The 19,122-nt window shown below is 38.1% G+C and overlaps 1 protein-coding gene across 1 annotated transcript in view; it reads right to left on the bottom strand.

Moving 5' to 3' along the window:
* The window catches only part of LOC102181821 (sperm-associated antigen 16 protein), a 1,088,062-nt gene that overhangs the window by 421,902 nt on the left and 647,038 nt on the right, over positions 1–19,122 (bottom strand). The window contains exon 13 of the mRNA XM_005676499.3: positions 7,882–8,008. Coding sequence (XP_005676556.1) covers positions 7,882–8,008 — 127 coding nt within the window. The remainder of the gene's footprint in view (positions 1–7,881; positions 8,009–19,122) is intronic.

Raw genomic sequence — 19,122 nt, forward strand, 5'->3', positions numbered from 1 at the left:
TATTTTTCTATATATTAACAAAAAGCAAGATATCTTATTTTTGATCCCTCCCTCCTTTCCTTCCTTCCTTCAGAATCTATTGATCATCTATTATGCCAAAGGTTGTGAAAGTAGAGAATAAAGATCAGAATTTCCTAACAGAGAAATATTAGTAGGCAAACAGTTATGATATATGACAGTTATTCTATAAGTATACATAAAATATATTAAGTTCTTACATATATTAGTCAATTTTCTGTGTACTTCATATGATCAGCCATTCAATTCCCATTACACACTCATGTGATAGATAGTACAACTTATCTTTGGTTTACAAATGAGGCAACTAAGGCACACAGACTTTAGGGAATTATGGCCAATGCCACACTGCCAATAAGCAGCAGAATTTGGGTTTGAATCTGGGCAGAATGACTGTGTGCTATTACTGCACTCTATTGTCTGACATATATATGAGGTAATAGATTTAAGTCAAGTATTCTGCAGAAACACAAAGAAGCTCATTTATTTTTCAAACATATTTGCTATACCACATTACCGAATCCATTAATTATTACACACAAAGGCAGCAGATTGGTAAGGTTTGTATTTTTGTGAGGAAAAAAAAAAATGCCTCATTTGTCAAGTTCAACATTTTAAGTACTATATGCCCCCCAAATGGCAAAATTCTACTACGTGGTATAAAATTTTCTTAGTTGTCTCTTGAGATACCTAATCCAAATGGACAAACATGGAGAACTTTTTCAGAGAAGGTAAGTTAAGTCTTTACAATGAGAAGTAAACTCTCCATTTGAAGGGAGGAAGAGGTATTTCAGCTTGAAAAAAAGAGCAAAGGAAAAGCTTTTCCAAAAGAAAGATTATCACATATACTGGCTAATTTCATATGGTTATGATATAGTGAATTTAATAACTGATAGCAGCTGACAATTATTTTGTGAGGGAGCAGTAAGCTTTGCAAACGATTTGTGTAACAAATGTAAAGTTCTCTGATTTGAGGTGTCCAAAGTAAGGTGCATAATAATATATGGAAAGCAATACAGTGAAGCTGTTTGTTTTCATGCATTGCAATGTTTGAAACATTTTGAGTATTCTTAAGTTGGTTAATTTTATTCAAATGAGTCCTTTGACAATTAGAACTTTTATAATTTTTTTATAATAAATCAGACAGTGACCAAGAAAATGTTTTATACACCCACAGAATCTCACTGTTTTAGCAAAATATATAATTTTGAAGTTTTACATGCTTTTTTCCCCTGAACACAAGTATTCCTAATTTCTTGACCATTTATGTTTTGACAAGCATTTGTTGACCATGCGGGCTTCTCTGGTGGCTCAGTGGTAAAGAATCGCCTGCAATGAAGGAGACGTGGGTTCATTCTCTGGATCAGGAAGATCCCCTGGAGAAGAAAATAGCAACCCATTCCTGTATTCTTGTCTGGGAAAGCCCATGGAGAGAGGAGCCTGGCAGGCTATAGCCCATGAGGTCTCAAAAGAGTCAGACATGACTCAGTGACTAAATGACAAATAAAATGACCATTTACTGTAAAGCAGATATTTTAGAAAATAATAATATCATCAAGGCAAAGGTAACATCTTTGACAGAGATAAAAAAGGAATCATTTTCAAAGGAAACTTTCTTTATGGAGCATTTGATAGTAATTTTTTTGGAAGTGCCTCCCCTGGCAAATAGGTAAGGGCAACCACCTTTCAAAACTCTTAACTCAAATGTTTTTAAACATGTAGAAATAGAATTTTCTGCTTTGTTTTAAAATATTTGAAAACATCCAGTTACTTTATAAAACCAAATGATTTAAGAGAATAGCAGTGAAACATGTACATTATCATATGTAAAATAGATGACCAGTGCAAGTTCAATGCATGAAGCAGGGCACCCAAAGCTGGTGCTCTGGGACAATCCAGAAGGATAGGGTGTGGAGGGGGCTAGGAGGGGGATTCATGATCGGTGGGGGGGAGCACATATGTATACCTGTGTCCAATTCCTGTTGATATATAGCAAAAAACATCACAATATTATAATTATTCTCCAATTAAAATAAATTAATTTTAAAAATAAAATAAAAATAAAAACAAAAACAAATGAGCAACCACAGGAGGAGAGAAATGCCTAGCAAAATTTTAACAAAAGTGTCTTGGAATAACTAGATGAATTTGAAAATCCAATATCCAAATTGATTAGCTACAGATCATGATGCACTTTTTTCTTTAGAGTTTTTGTGTCTTTGTGAAGGATCATTTGCACATTTCATGGTTGCTAAATTCAAGCATAAGTGTGACTTGTGAATCACTGAGTTACAGTGTTAATGTTCTGAAAAAAATGTAAGCATACTGAATCAACTTTTCTCACTGAAACGACATTTTAACACTATTCTGAGAACCAGTGAGATCCAACCAAAACTAGAGGCTGTAAAATAAAAATATAGAATTGAGGTTGGAGAGTCAACCAGCTTCCTGTTTCACCCATTGACCAATTGGATGATCTAGGACAACACATTTTACTCTTCTGAGCCTTTGTTTCTTCTATTCCTAATAAGCCTGGCATGCTACAGTCCATGGGGTTGCAAGGAGTGTGACACAACTGAGCAACTGAGCTAAACTGAATATAGATAACAATGGTGGTTCCATTTAGCATTGCACGGCTCTTATAGGTATAATGCTGGTACACAGTAGGTGTTCAGAGTTATTCATGAAATCACCTCTTGGAATAGTGAGCTTTGGCACAAAAAGCCAAAGCTATAGTTATAACGAGTTTACATCGATTAATACTACATTATTTTAAGATAATTTCTCTTTGTGACTGCTCCCTAGTACGCTGTTCATTGAAAGCAGGGACTCTGCAACAGAACAGTCCAGAACCCATGACACTGCATGGCACAAAGATCTTCAACAAATGTTACTAAGCTCAATGTGGCTGAGGAATAAAACCTAGAGAGATAAGGTGCAATCATTGCCTTTGTTTCCAGATTCTGGCTTCTGAATAACGTCAGGCTCCCTTCAAAGTTCACCAGATAGCATCTTAGTAGAACAACAGGACTAGACAGAGTGCAGGTTGAATTGTCCAGTCACATGGGTTAGCACTACACAGGACCTAAGAGTTACTTTTTTTGGCAAGTTCTCAGGTTTTTCATTTCAGAGAAACACAGAGGAATCAATTACTGGATCTTTTAGCTATAGCTAAGTCAGGACAACATGGTATGGTAAATGTGAGCCTGCTGAGTCAGTCTAGGGAGCAAGGCATGGCCACCAAAGGCAGTCCAAGTCATGAACTCTGTGTGTCTGACTCATTACAAGAGGTGAAATGTCATCAGTTCTAATTTTTGTCAGCCTCTCTCTGGACAGCTCACAGATGTATTACTCATTCTATTCTATGTTTTACTGTACAATGACACCATTCTTTTTCTTTCTTTTCCAAAGCAATTTCAAAGCCTTAGTAGTTTTCACCAGACTTGTGAATGACTAATAATGTTGGCTTCCAAATCACTGATGTATATTTGAATTTTTCATGTCACTTTCTGAGAGGGCATTGTACGTTTTCATTAAATGTACTATATTATACATCATTTTCAGGCAATATTACAATCTGCTTTTTTAATTTTAATAAAAGAATTTTACTGTTTCATAACTTTGAGGGAAAATACTCTGCATGTAGTCCTATAAAATAGATCAATTTTATGAGTTTCCAAACTGCAGCTATTTAACAGCCTCCATTTGGTAATTACAAAGATTTATAGCCTTTCCTCGTCTCCCACAAAATTCAGAGCCAATCTGTCCAGTTGACTTACAGACTGACTTAGAGGTCTCCACATTCATTATCTTTGACAGGAAGCTATTAGACTAGGTTAAAGATTTAAGGCTAGTATATGTTTGGGAATGGGAGTGAGAGGTTTAAAACTAATTTATAGGAATATAATCCACTGGTTATTTTCATATTTCATCAAAAAATATTTTAGAAAATGTCACAATACTAGTTGATCACATTGAGATGACAAAATGTTCTGCTTTTGCTTCACTAAGAGAAGGGAGTCATTCATCTCATTTTAGATCCATATTTTCAGCATCACCTGACAGTTTATCATTTCTCAAGGAATTAACCTAATACAAAAGTTATAAAAAGGAGATTATCAGAATACTACAGATGTAGTTGATGTTACAAGTCTAATATCCATATCAGTATGTTGTACAGGTTTTACTATTACACAGAAAACAAGATAGCTTCCCTGGTTACTTTTTTTTTAATATCTCATAATATGTAACTACAAAACTTTATTTTTAAATTCTTCATAAATCCCTGTTATACAAAAACTTAATTTCATATTATATAAACAATGTTTAACATGTACCCTTTAAAAACAATATATAAAATTTTAAAAAATATGGGTGTTTCAAGATTTGTTTTGTGTGTTAAAAATAAGTGAGGCAGCTTAGAAACAAACTCACCAGAACAGCTAATGCAGCTTAAGTGAAATGATTCAGTTTAGTTATAGATTTGCAGTCATATATTACTTTCAGACTTTTATAATAATACTTAGTTAACAACTTGCATTGTCTAATTATTAATAAGCTAAATTAAGAGAATTTCCCTTTGTTTTACATGTTCAATTCCATTTTATATAGGTACTGATTTAAATATATACATTTTTACCAATGAGTTTGAAATATTTTCAGAAAATAAACTAATAAATGAACTTTATTTCTAATTATTGATGTATTTACCATAATTACTGAACATTTTACTTATACCAAAGTTTTTCAGAGTCCTTTCCTTAGTATTAATGAATGTAATGTAGCTAGCATGTAGCTAGCATGCAGGGTAATAACAAATTTGCAATAGTATTAATAATATAAATTTTAATTTGCCATTAAAACTAATTTGAAAAAATATATTAATAATGATTAGAGAAACACAATCTTTCTATGGACCTATATTCAATTCAAATGCTGTTCTGCTGTATGCTAAGGCCCTTTGCATATGAATTTCTATTTCCTCCTGCTCTCCGATATACTGTAGGAAATAAGACCAGAACACAAAGAGTTCCCAACAACAGATAGAAAGGTCACCATCATAAACAACTCTATGCATAGAAGGAAGATACAAGGAGGCAACTTCTGTTCATAAGAGACTATTACTTTCAAATATTGTGCTTAGTCGCTCAGTTGTGTCCGACTCCTTGCGACCCCATGGATTGTAGCCCTCCAGGCTCCTCTGTCCATGGGGATTCTCCAGGCAGGAATACTGGAGTGGGTTGCCATTTTCTTCTCCATCCAAGCATTAGTGCTCAAGTTTATTCACAGGAAAACAAATAAATAAGAGATATGCTTTCTGAGAACATTCAGTTACAGCACTCTGAGAGACTAAAAAAAAAAAAAAATCCTATACCAAAAGAAAATGAGCATAAAATTTAGGTCACTGCTAAATTAATATTTCCTCTGTGGGTTTTCCTTTACCAATTGCTTTTACACACACTTCATATCTAAGTATTGAGACTAAATGAGTCGAAAATTTTGCTTTTTCATTGATGCTCCATTAGCAGGATTGAACTCTCTTGCACAGGGTCTAAGCTATTTTAAATCAAGGAGGTGGCTGTGGCACCTTTTTACCCAACAACAAATCATTCTGATTTTACTAATTCATGGCTGATGCACTTTTCCCACAGTGTCCTTTGACTGCTGTTCCCTGACATGCTGTAACACGTGAAGTTGTATCCAAGGTATCTGTCACTCTACCATTAGCTGTTTTCTAAAATATGTGAACCTAAGGACTCCGTGTTCTCTATCCTAAATCAATTTGCCTCAGAGAACTAAACAGGGCCTCCCATAATGAATTCAGGTCCTTGTTCATACCATCTGTATGTTCATCATCATATTCCTTTACGGAGGTCAATCATGCATTGTATACAGAAGGATACAAGGGAAACATTTACAAGTTGCCTATCTTTCCTGACTCATAAGCCAGAAAATATGGATTTTTTTCCCTTTTGATATAGTCTCCTGGAGTCCTAGTTTCCTTCATTATCCTGATCAAATGTTGCTAAGAACAAATATGGAGATTCTGCATATCTTGGCATTCTCCAAACTACTGAAGTGTGTGCTCAATTCACTGTGCTTTAGCTTCTCTGGTGGTGAAGAGTCTTTCTGCAATGCAGGAAACTCAGGTTCAACCCCTGAGTTGGGAAGATCTCCTGGAGAATGAAATGACAATCCACTCCAGTATTCTTGCCCGGGAAATCCCATGGACAGAGGAACCTGGTGGGCTACGGTTCATGGGATTGCAAAGAATTGGACACAACTGAGTGACTAACACTTTCACCTTTCTCCTTCCCAAATCTTTAATCCTTTCCACAAGTTGTCTCCCATCTGAAACAAGAGAGACCTATCTTAGATTCTGGAAGTACAGTCTTTTCTCCTCCTCATCTTCACAGCCAAACTCTGTGAAAATTTAGTCCCCAAATTCCATCTCCATTTGTTCACATCTAGTTTATTTCTGAGGTCATACATTAGTATACATTAGTATCCAGGATTATCTGTTTTAACATAGAAAAATCCCATAACCCAGGAAAACTTGCAATCTTAGATAAAGTGGGACAGCTGGTCACCTTTAAACTCCTTTTCTTTTCTCACATTACCTCCACCTCCAATCACTCTTCAAATTGTGAGAGGTAAACCCTTTATCCTGAATTCATTCTTTCCTTTTAATTCTCACAATCTCCTAGTTCAAATTCTCAGCTGCTCACAGCCTACTGCATAAGCCTCCTCAATGAGAATGACTCTGTTAACTCTACTATCAGATACATCTTTCTAAAGGGCTAATCTGACTGTTATCTGGTTTGCTTGTGTGTGTGTGAAAGTCGCTCACTCGTGTTCAACTCTTTACAATCCCCATGGACTATACAGTCCATGGAATTCTGGAGTGGCTAGCCTTTCCCGTTTCCAAGGTATCTTCCCAACTCAAGGACTGAACCCAGGTCTCCCGCAGCATCGCAGATGGATTGTTTACCAGCTGAGCCAATCAGGGAAGCCCAAGAATATTGGAGTGGGTAGTCTATCCCTTCTCCAGCAGATCTTCCCAACCCAGGAATTGAACTGGGGTCTCCTGCATTGCAGGTGGATTCTTTGCCAACTGAGCTATCAGGGAAGCCATGGTTTGCTTAACATGCTTTAGTAGATTCCCTCTGAAAATAATAAAACTTCAATCAGATACTTGGTGATCTTGAGCTCATCTATCTGTATACACTTGCTTATGTTTTATTTCCTCTTTCTTAAGCTCTATCAATACATATTATTACTCTCCAAATATGCTTTTATAGCCTCATACCTCTAGAGCTTTGTAAGGTATGCACTATTCTTTCCTGGAACCCATCTTCTTGAGATTATTTGGTATACCCTACTTACCCTCTAACTCTCAGCACAAGGACAGCCTCCTCTTGGGAGTCATCCACATCCTTCTAGGCAGATAAGAGTTCTCCCTGCTTTTCCCCTGTATCTTGTATTTTCTGCCATTTTAATATATACCTCACCACATTAAAATAATCTCTCGGTTTTTCTTCCTTTCTAAAATACAAGGTCCTTCAAGAGAGGTGCTATGCATTTCCCTGTCATATGTATTATACCAGCAGAGTTTCTATCTCAATAAATAATTGTTGCATTAATGTTTAATGAAGCAATTACATTGTTTTATATTCCTACTTTTAGGCGGCAGGGTAGATAAAAGCATGTAGATAAGATCTTGTAAACAGAAACTTATTATCATTCTTTTATCCTACGTGCCCCTATATAATTTCTTCATAAGTTGTACCTTGCACCTGAAAAGTGACCAAGAGTGACTAGACCTGTCAAAATTGGAAAAAAAAATTTTAACAATTAGCTTACCGTTCTTGCATCCCAGATGGATAGTGACTTATCGGCAGAGCCCGTGAGAAGAGTGTTGGAGTAAGGAAAAAACTCGATGCTATTCACAGAATCTGTGTGTCCATACAAGGTATATCTGCATCTTTCACTGCACAGAAAAATATTAAGAGTTAAAGTTTGCAAAGTGAGCACCTAAATGTTCCTTATTCTTTCTGTACAATGCTAACAAAGGTAATTTAAATGTTTGAGGCATAGTTTTGTAAATGGCAAAAATGTACAACAACATTTTAAAAGGAGCATTCTACAACCACCTTATATTCCAAGCACTTTACAGAATAAGTAGCATAAAATAGACTAATTACATCCAATTTATAAAATCACTTGGGAAAGCTGTCTTTACCCTATCACATTTATTCTTTATCATGAAATTACTACTTAAAAATTGGTCCCAACACATGAAGTAATATTCTGAGAAAAGAACTGCATGCGTGCTACAATATGTGAAGACCAGATAAACTTCTTTAACTTGCTCAGTTTCTTTCTTTTCTTTGTTTTTTTTTTTTTTTTTTTTTCCTCTCAGCGTGGGCTGTATATTAGAATCGCCTATCATGCAGCTTAACCATCTGGTTCAGTTCACTTCAGTCACTCGGTTGTGCCTGACTCTTTGTGACCCCAGGGACTGCAGCACACCAGGCTTCCCTGTCCATGGGATTCTCCAGGCATTTGGTCCTCATATTAGAAATGTACCTATGTGCTGTGCTGCGCTTCGTTGTTTAGTCATGTACAACTCTCTGCAACCCTACGGACTGTAGCCTGCCAGGCTTCTCTGTCCATGGGATTCTCCAGGCATTTCTAGTATGATAACCAGCCGGTTAAGCTCTGATCAACTGATTGGTGACTGGCTTGAGCCATTCCACACATGACAGTACAGTGGAGTGGGAAAAATTCTGCAATGGGAGCAGGGAGACTGGATTTCAGTCCTAACTATGACAGGAACCAGTAGGGTTACCATCAGTTCAGTTCAGTCGCTCAGTCGTGTCCGACTCTTTGCGACCCCATGAATCACAGCACACCAGGCCTCCCTGTGCATCACTAACTCCCGGAGTTCACTCAAACCCATGTCCATTGAGTCGGTGATGCCATCCAGCCATCTCATCCTCTGTTGTCCCCTTCTTCTGCCCCCAATCCCTCCCAGCATCAGAGTCTTTTCCAATGAGTCAACTCTTCGCATGAGGTGGCCAAAGTACTGGAGTTTCAGCTTCAGCATCAGTCCCTCCAAAGAAATCCCAGGGCTGATCTCCTTTAGAATGGACTGGTTGGATCTCCTTGCAGTCCAAGGGACTCTCAAGAGTCTTCTCCAACACCACAGTTCAAAAGCATCAATTCTTTGGTGCTCAGCCTTCTTCACAGTCTAGCTCTCACCATAGAGAAGTTATTAATCTCAGTAACAGTACAGTTCCTTCTTGTGAGAATGAAATTACTTAATTTGAAACACTGAGAGGTCCAATGTAACTACAATAATCTGAGATTTTTGACTAAGGCAGTAACATAAAAGGGAAAGAAGTCAAACTGAGCATAACATTAGATAACTGTTTGGAATGAAGTTTATTTCACCTGAAATTTTGGCATTTTTGAGAAGCCAGAAAATTTTAAGATTTATGTGGATACATATGTAAATTACTCAATGGAAATTTGATGGATACTTTTCATTTCAAAGTAAAGTACTATAGTAATTAATAGCAGGAACAAGGAAATAAAATCAGTAAATTCATTAGTCATAGCCATTTTGTATCAGTTCCCTTATCTCAATATTTCTGAGAGAAGCTGATAATAATTTGATCTTTAAAGTTGATGAAATATCAGTCTCTACCAGGGGTCCACACACTATGGCCCAATGGCTAGTTGCCTATTTTTGTAAAGAATGATTTACTGGAACATGTCAGTTTGTTTACATATGTCTACTGCTGCTTTCCCCTGACAATAGCAGAGTTGCATAGTTCTGAGAGACCATATGGTTCATAAGCCTAAAATATTTAGTATGTGACCTTTCAAAAAGATATTTGGATATTTATAAGTATGCTCAGGTTTTATGACATGTTTTTGAGATGGTGCTACACTTACAGGATAAATTAGTTTATTTTTATAGAATTCTTGTTTTGTGTAGAAATTTTACTTGCTGTTTTCTAATAATTCTAAAAATATCAATACAAAACATTTTTTGAAAGGCTTACATTCCAAAGTCCACTATAATGAAATAATCATCTTTAACTATTAATTGCTCCAGGTATAGCTCTATAAGAGAGAGAGAGATTTTACAGCAAAATGAAAATTATGTGTATATTATATAATGTAGCAAATTATTAAATTAAATTATATGAGTTTACCATGAATGAAAACAACTAGGATTAAAGGCATGGCTGAAAGTTGTCAGTGTTTTTTAATTCTGAAATATTCTCTAAAAGGCACTCTCAGATTGAGAAAATATTAAAATTAAGCATGCTATTTTTAGTTGTATTTCATTTATAGAAAGTATAAGTTAAAAAGAAAATGCTTGTAGTTATGACATGTTTATAATTCCTCCCACTTTTACTCACCAACCAAGTTTTTGAAATAATATTGTCCATCTTACAATGTCAAAAATCAAAACACATATGATCAGCAATCACAAGTCAGTTTTTGTGCCAGTGTTTTAAATATCTACTTAAATAAATTTTCTGAACTTTTATATATTTTATTGATCATTCAGTACTTCAAGAGCAATTTTGAATGGTCGTAGTATCTTGAGTTATCAATCCTCAAACATTTGTGGATAAATGTTTCACTGTCTCCTATGAGAGAAAAAGTCCGAGGCCAGCCTAATCTCTCTTACCTTTCATGCTTAGCTTCCCCTGTGGATGATCTGCTTTTTATGCCCACAGCTCTAATAATCTTTTGCAAACAATGGAATGCATCATGGCATGGCTTGGTAGCAATTTCCATCTTAGACTTTTGTTCTTCTAGTACAGAGTTATTCCTTTACTATATATTCATATTTTTCTCTCCCATTTATTTCTTTTTTCCTTTTATGAACACTAGCTGTTTTATTTTGTTTCATTTTTCTCCTTCATTTAATATTCTCTCTATAATCTTTGTATTATAGACAGAAATTATATATATATATATATATATACACACAAGGATACAAGGATTATATACACGTGTATATATACATATATATGCAATTACTTTTTTATAACTTAAAAAATTTTTAATTATGGTTATTTCTGTGTATGTGAAGAGGGAGCAATCTATAAAACCTTTATGTTTCTGATTTCACTTTTCCCCCAATATTTCTCAGTCTGCTTTTCAACTATTGTCTTACAAAATAATAAAATGCTTTAACTCTTTTGATGTTCTCTTTTATTATATAAAATCAACTTGAAATATAGGATTCCTGTAATTCATTGAAAATATAGAGGACTTTTTGTCTGAATTATTGGTAATTTTACTTAGGTAATTCCTTCTTCACTGCATGTTCTTCAGTAGAATTTGGTTTATATTCATTTATTCGTCAATGTTTTCAATTCATCATCAGTTATGGGTTTGTTTCTTTTTATTATGACAATATTATATGGGACAGCTACTTGCTAAAGATTGACAGCAGAAAGAGAGAAATTAGACTTATCTTTCATTTCTAATCAGATTTGCTCTCTTCCAAAACACTTCTCACTAAATACTACTGGGTTTATCCCTCAAGTTCATCTTTCCTTCACTTTTGTATTTTTTAAGTATAGATATATCTTGTTGTCAAACAACTCAAGGCACAGGCTTTATGTTAAATCTAAAGGCTCCTGCTTCCCTCACCACCCTCAGCCTGCCTCACCTCTGGCAGTTTCCTCTATCTTCTTTATATAACAGAAAAATGTCTTGTTGAGATTTGTGCCACTATGATAAAGTAACCAGTACTGTACTTTTCTCTCCACAATAAACAACTGTAAAATGACACACATTATATGTGGCTATGATTTTCTGGCACTGAACTAAACACAGAAAAGGAGGGTATCCCTGAGCACAGGAAAAACATTTAGGGAGCACCATGACCTAGGAAGTCAAGTAACACCTGAAGTAACAGGCAAATTTGGCCTTGGAATGCGGAATGAAGCAGGGCAAAGACTAATAGAGTTTTGCCAAAAAATGCACTGGTCACAGAAAACAACCTCTTCCAACAACGCAAGCAAAGACTCTACACATGGACATCACTAGACGGTCAACACCAAAATCAGACTGATTATATTCTTCGCAGCCAAAGATGGAGAAGCTCTATACAGTCAACAAAAACAAGACCAGGAGCTGACTGTGGCTCAGATTGTGAACTCCTTATTACCAAATTCAGACTTAAATTGAAGAAAGTAGGGGAAACTGCTAGACCATTCAGGTATGACCTAAATCAAATCCCTTATGATTATACAGTGGAAGTGAGAAATAGATTTAAGGGAATATATCTGATAGATAGAGTGCCTGATGGACTATGGAATGAGGTTCGTGACATTGTACAGGAGACAGGGATCAAGACCATCCCCATGGGAAAAAAAAATGCGAAAAAAGCAAAATGGCTGTCTGGGGAGGCCTTACAAATAGCTGTGAAAAGAAGAGAAGTGAAAAGCAAAGGAGAAAAGGAAAGATATAAGCATCTGAATGCAGAGTTCCAAAGAATAGCAAGAAGAGATAAGAAAGCCTTCTTCAGCCATCAATGCAAAGAAATAGAGGAAAAGTTCAGAATGGGAAAGACTAGAGATCTCTTCAAGAAAATTAGAGCTACCAAGAGAACATTTCATGCAAAGATGGGCTCGATAAAGGACAGAAATGGTATGGGCCTAACAGAAGCAGAAGATATCAAGAAGAGGTGGCAAGAATACACAGAAGAACTGTACAAAAAAGATTTTCATGACCCGGATAATCACGATGGTGTGATCACTCATCTAGAGCCAGACATCCTGGAATGTGAAGTCAAGTGGGCCTTAGGAAGAATCACTATGAACAAAGCTAGTGGAGGTGATGGAATTCAAGTTGAGCTGTTTCAGATCCTGAAAGATGATGCTATGAAAGTGCTGCACTCAATATGCCAGCAAGTTTGGAAAACTCAGCAGTGGCCACAGGACTGGAAAAGGTCAGTTTTCATTCCAATCCCACAGAAAGGCAATGCCAAAGAATGCTCAAAATATCGCACAATTGCACTCATCTCACACGCTAGTAAAGTGATGCTCAAAATTCTCCAAGCCAGGCTTCAGCAATACGTGAACCATAAACTTCCTGATATTCAAGCCGGTTTTAGAAAAGGCAGAGGAACCAGAGATCAAATTGCCAACATCCACTGGATCATGGATAAAGCAAGACAGTTCCAGAAAAACATCTATTTCTGCTTTATTGACTAGGCCAAAGCCTTTGACTGTGTGGATCACAATAAACTGTGGAAAATTTTGAGAGAGATGGGAATACCAGACCACCTGACCTGCCTCTTGAGAAATCTGTATGCAGGTAAGGAAGCAACAGTTAGAACTGGACATGGAACAACAGACTGGTTCCAAATAGGAAAAGGAGGACGTCAAGGCTGTATATTGTCACCCTGCTTATTTAACTTCTACGCAGAGTACATCATGAGAAAGGCTGGGCTGGAAGAAACAAAAGCTGGAATCAAGATTGCCAGGAGAAATACCAATAACCTCAGATATGCAGATGACACCACCCTTATGGCAGAAAGTGAAGAGGAACCAAAAAGTCTCTTGATGAAAGTGAAAAAGGAAAGTGAAAAAGTTGGCTTAAAGCTCAACATTCAGAAAATGAAGATCATGGCATCCGGTCCCATCATTTCATAGATGGGGAAACAGTGGAAACAGTGTCAGGCTTTATTTTGGGGGGGCTCCGAAATCACTGCAGATGGTGACTGCAGCCATGAAATTAAAAGACACTTATTCTTTGGAAGAAAAGTTATGACCAACCTAGATAGCATATTCAAAAGCAGAGATATTACTTCGCTGACTAAGGTCCATCTAGTCAAGGCTGTGGTTTTTCCAGCAGTCATGTATGGATGTGAGAGTTGGACTGTGAAGAAGGGTGAATGCCGAAGAATTAATGAATTTGAACTGTGGTGTTGGAGAAGACTCTTGAGAGTCTCTTGGACTGCAAGGAGATCCAACCGGTCCATTCTGAAGGAGATCAACCCTGGGATTTCTTTGGAAGAAATGATGCTAAAGCTGAAACTCCAGTACTTTGGACACCTCATGCGAAGACTTGACTCATTGGAAAAGACTCTGATGCTGAGAGAGATTGGGGGCAGGAGGAGAAGGGGACAACAGAGGATGAGATGGCTGGATGGCATCACTGACTCGATGAATGTGAGTCTGGGTGAACTCCAGGAGTTGGTGATGGACAGGGAGGCTTGGCGTGCTGTGATTCATAGGGTCGCAAAGAGTCGGACATGATTGAGTGACTGAACTGAACTGATGACCTCTCTTAGTCTCTTCTCCACGAAGCCCCATCAAGGTGATATGTACTGGAGCCACTTTGAGGAGATAACCCCCGTCCAAGGGCAAAGGAGAAGCCCCAGCAAGATGGTAGGAGGGGCAAAATTGCCCCATTGAGAATCAAAGCCCATACCCGCCAGAGACTCTCAGAAGTCTCAAACAAACCTTGTATGCACCAGGACCCAGAAACCCCACAGAGACTAAGACAGAACTATGTTTGAGTGTCTCCTGTGGGGGTTTGGGTCAGCAGTGGCCTGCTGCAGGGGCAGGGGCTCTGGGTGCAGTAGACCTGGGTGTGGCATAAGCCCTCTTGCTGGAGGTCGCCATGAACCCCACCATAGAGCTGCCAGAACTTACACAGGACTGGGGTAACAGACCCTTGGAGGGCACAAACAAAACCTTGTGTGCACCAGGACCCAGGAGAAAGGAGCAATGATCCAACAAAAAACTGACCCAGGCTTGCCCATGAATGTCCAGGAGTCTCTGGCAGAGTCATGGTCAGAGGTGGCGTGGTGCAGGGTTGGGGGCACTGAGTGCAGCAGTGCTTGCATGGGACCTGTTGAAGGAGGTCAGCATTATTTTCATTACCTCCAACATAGTTTCGCCACAGGTCAAATAATAGAGAGGGAACACAGCCCTGCCAATCAACAGAAAATTGGATTAAAGATTTACTAAGCATGGCACTGGCCATCAGAATAAGATCCAGTTTCCCCCTCAGTCAGTCTCTCCCATTAGGAAGCTTCCATAAGCCTTTTATCCTTCTCCATCAGAGGGCACACAGAATGAAAACCACAATCACAGAAAACTAACCAATCTGATCACATGGACAACAGCCTTGTCCAACTCAATGAAACTATGAGCCATGCCATATAGGGCCACCCAAGATGGACGGGTCATGGTGGAGAGATCTGACAAAACATGGTCTACTGGAGAAGGAAACGGCAAACCACTTCAGTAATCTCACCTTGAGAACCCAACGAATGGTATGAAAAAGAAAAAGAAAAAAAGGACATGAAAGATGAACTACCCTGGTTGGTAGGTGCCCAACATGCTACTGGAGATTAGTGGAAAACTATCTCCAGAAAGAGTGTAGAGTTAGAACCAAAGCAAAAACAACACCCAGTTGTGGATGTGACTAGTGATGGAAGTAAAGTCTGATGCTGTAAAGAGCAATATTGCATAAGAACCTGGAATGTTATGTCCATGAATCAAGCCAAATTGGAAGTGGTCAACCAGGAGATGGCAAGAGTGAACATCGACATTTTAGGAATCAGCAAACTAAAATGGACCGGAATGGGTGAATTTAACTCAGATGACCATTATATCTACTACTGTAGGCAAGAATCCCTTAGAAGAAATGGAGTAGCCATCATAGTCAACGAAAGAATCCAAAATTCAGTACTTGGATGCAATCTCAAAAATGATAGAATGATCTCAGTTTGTTTCCAAGGCAAACTACTCAATATCACAGTAATCCAAGTCTATGCCCCAATCAGTAACACAGAAGAAACTGAATGGTTGTATGAAGACCTACAAGACCTTCTAGGACTAACACCCCAAAAAAGATGTCCTTTATATTATAAGGGACTGGATTGCAAAAGTAGGAAGTCAAGAAATACCTGGAGTAACAGGCAAATTTAGCCTTGGGGTACAGAATGAAAGAGGACAAATGCTACTAGAGTTTTGTCAAGAGAATGCACTGATCATAGCAAACATCCTCTTCCAACAACAGAAGAGATGACTCTACACATGGACATAACCAGATTGTCAATACCAAAATCTGATTATTTAAATTATAGGCAGCAAAAGATGGAGAAGCTCTATACAGTCATAAAAACAAGATGGTGAGCTGACTGTAGCTCAGATCATAAACTCTTTATTGCCAAATTCAGACTTATATTGAAGAAAGTAGGGAAAAACCACCAGATCACTCAGATATGACCTAAGACAAACCCCTTAAGATTATACAGTGGAAGTGATTAATAGATTCAAGGGATTAGATTTGATAGAGTGCCTGAAGAACTATGGATGGAGATTCATGACATTGTATGGGAGGCAGGGATCAAGACCATCCCCAAGAAAATAATACAAACAGGGAAAATGGTTATCTGAGGAGGCCTTACAGATAGCTGTGAAAAGAAGAGAATAGAAATGGAAAGGAGAAAAGGAAAGATACACCCATCTGAATGCAGAGTTCCAAAGAATAGCAAGGAGAGATAAGAAAGCCTTCCTCAGTGATCAATGCTAAGAAATAGAGGAAAACAACAGAATGGGAAAGACTAGGGAGCTCTTCAAGAAAATTAGAGCTACCAAGGGAACATTTCATGCCAAGATGGCAAAATAAAGGACAGAAATGGTTTGGACCTAACAGAAGCAGACGATATTAAGAAGAGGTGTCAGGAATACATAGAAGAACTATACAAAAAAGATCTTCATGACCAAGATAATCATGATGGTGTGATCACTCATCTAGAGCCAGACATCCTGGAATGCGAACTCAAGTGGGCCTTAGGAAGCATCACTACGAACAAAGCTAGTGGAGGTGATGGAATTATAGTGGAGCTATTTCAAATCCTGAAAGATGATGCTGTGAAAGTGCTGCACTCAATATGCCAGCAAATTTGCAAAACTCAGCAGTGGCCACAGGACTGGAAAAGGTCAGTTTTCATCCCAATCCCAAAGAAAGGCAATGCCAAAGAATGTTCAAACTACTGCACAATTACATTCATCTCACATGCTAGTAAAGTAATGCTCAAAATTCTCCAAGCCAGGCTTCAACAATTTGTGAACCGTGAACTTCCAGATGTTCAACCTATATTTAGAAAAGGCAGAGGAACCAGAGATCAAATTTCCAATATCCACTAGATCATCGAAAAAGCAAGAATTTCAGAAAAATTACTACTTCTGCTTTATTGACTATGCCAATGCCTTTGACTCTGTGGATCACAACAAACTGTAGAAAATTCTTCAAGGGATTGGAATACCAGATCTCCTGACCTGCATCGTGAGAAATCTATATGCCAGTCAAGAAGCAACAGTTAGAACTGGACATGGGACAACAGATGGGTTTCAAATTTGGAATGGATTACATCAAGGCTGTATATTGTCACCCTGCTTATTTAACTTATATGTATAGTACATCATGAAAAATGCTGGGGCTGGATGAAGAACAAGCTGGAAGCAAGGTTGCTGGGAGAAATATCAATAACCTCAGATACACAGATGATACAACCCTTATGGCAGAAAGGAAGAACTAAAGAGCCTCTTGATGAAAGTGAAAAAGGAGAGTGAAAAAGTTGGCTTAAAACTCAACATTCAGTAAATGAAGAGCATGGCATCTGGCCCCATCACTTCATGGCAGATAGATGGGGAAACAATGGCAACAGTGACAGACTTTATTTTCTTGATCTCCAAAATCACTGCAGATGGTGATTGCAGCCATGAAATTAAAAGACACTTGCTCCTTGGAAGAAAAGTTATGATCAACCTAGACAGCATATTAAAAAGCAGAGACATCAGTTTGCCAACAAAGTAGAGAGACTACTAGTCTCAAAGAGACTAGAGGCTTTACTTGCCTCTAGCCAAGGCTATGGTTTTTCCAGTAGTCATGTATGGATGTGAGAGTTGGACTATAAAGAAAGCTGAGCACCAAAGAATTGATGATTTTGAACTGTGATGTTGGAGAAGACACTTGAGGAGACTGTTGAGAGTCCCTAGAACAGCAAGAGATTCAACCTAAAGATCCATCCAATCTATCCTAAAGGAAATCAGTTCTGAATTTCATTGGTGACTGATGCTGAAGCTGAAACTCCAATATTTTCGTCATCTGATGCAAAGATGTGACTCATTTGAAAAGACCTGGATCCTGGGAAAGATTGAAGGTGGGAAGAGAAGGGGATGGTAGAGGATGAGATGCTTGGATGGCATGACCGACTGGATGGACATGATTCTGAGTACTCTCTGGGAGTTGGTGATGGAGAGGGAAGCCTGGCATGCTGCAGTTCATGGGATTGCAGAAGAATTGGACACGACCGAGCCACTGTACTGAACTCTACTGAATGACCTCACTGACTTTCTGCTTGGAAGCACTTACTGCTCTCAAAATAATAGTAGAACCCTGGTAGATGTGAAGTCTCACTGAAAGTCAGTCTTAGTTGCTCAGTGTCTGACTCTTTGCAATCCCACTAGGCTCCTCTGTCCTTGAGTTCTCCAAGCAAGAATTCCAGAGTGGGTAGCCATTCTCTTCTCCAGATTTTTCCCACCCAGGGATTGAACTTGGGTCTCCCTCATCGTGGGGAAATTCTTTGTCTGACCCATCGATGGGGGTAGATGTGAAGTCTCAGAGGAACCGAGAGGAAATGAGAATAATCTGGGCTGCTGGGCTGCCTGGTTCTTGCAGTGAAGGGTACATGAAAAAAGGGAGCTGCATGGCAAATGGCAGCAGTTTGTCTGGGACTTTGCCATGAATTTTTCGCCAAGGTCTAGATGACATTTCTACAGTGTAAGGGTCCACAAGCCCTTAAAGGCATTTCATGCTGTGTGGTTGAATGCTGTACAGTGATACCAGAGACCAGGTATTATTGGAATATATTGGATTTTAATCTCATCTAGAGTGGACAGACTCACTGGGTACATCAGACTTTCAGTTGGAACCACAAAAGAGAAGCCACCATAGGAGTGAGGGTCAGGTTCACTAATGGAAGTTAAAAACCAAAGTAAACTTGTTTTGACCAAGAATAAAACTAAGCCTGAAAGCAAGAAT

The sequence above is a fragment of the Capra hircus genome, chromosome 2 (genome assembly GCF_001704415.2).
Source record: "Capra hircus breed San Clemente chromosome 2, ASM170441v1, whole genome shotgun sequence".
Classification (NCBI taxonomy): Eukaryota; Metazoa; Chordata; class Mammalia; order Artiodactyla; family Bovidae; genus Capra; species Capra hircus.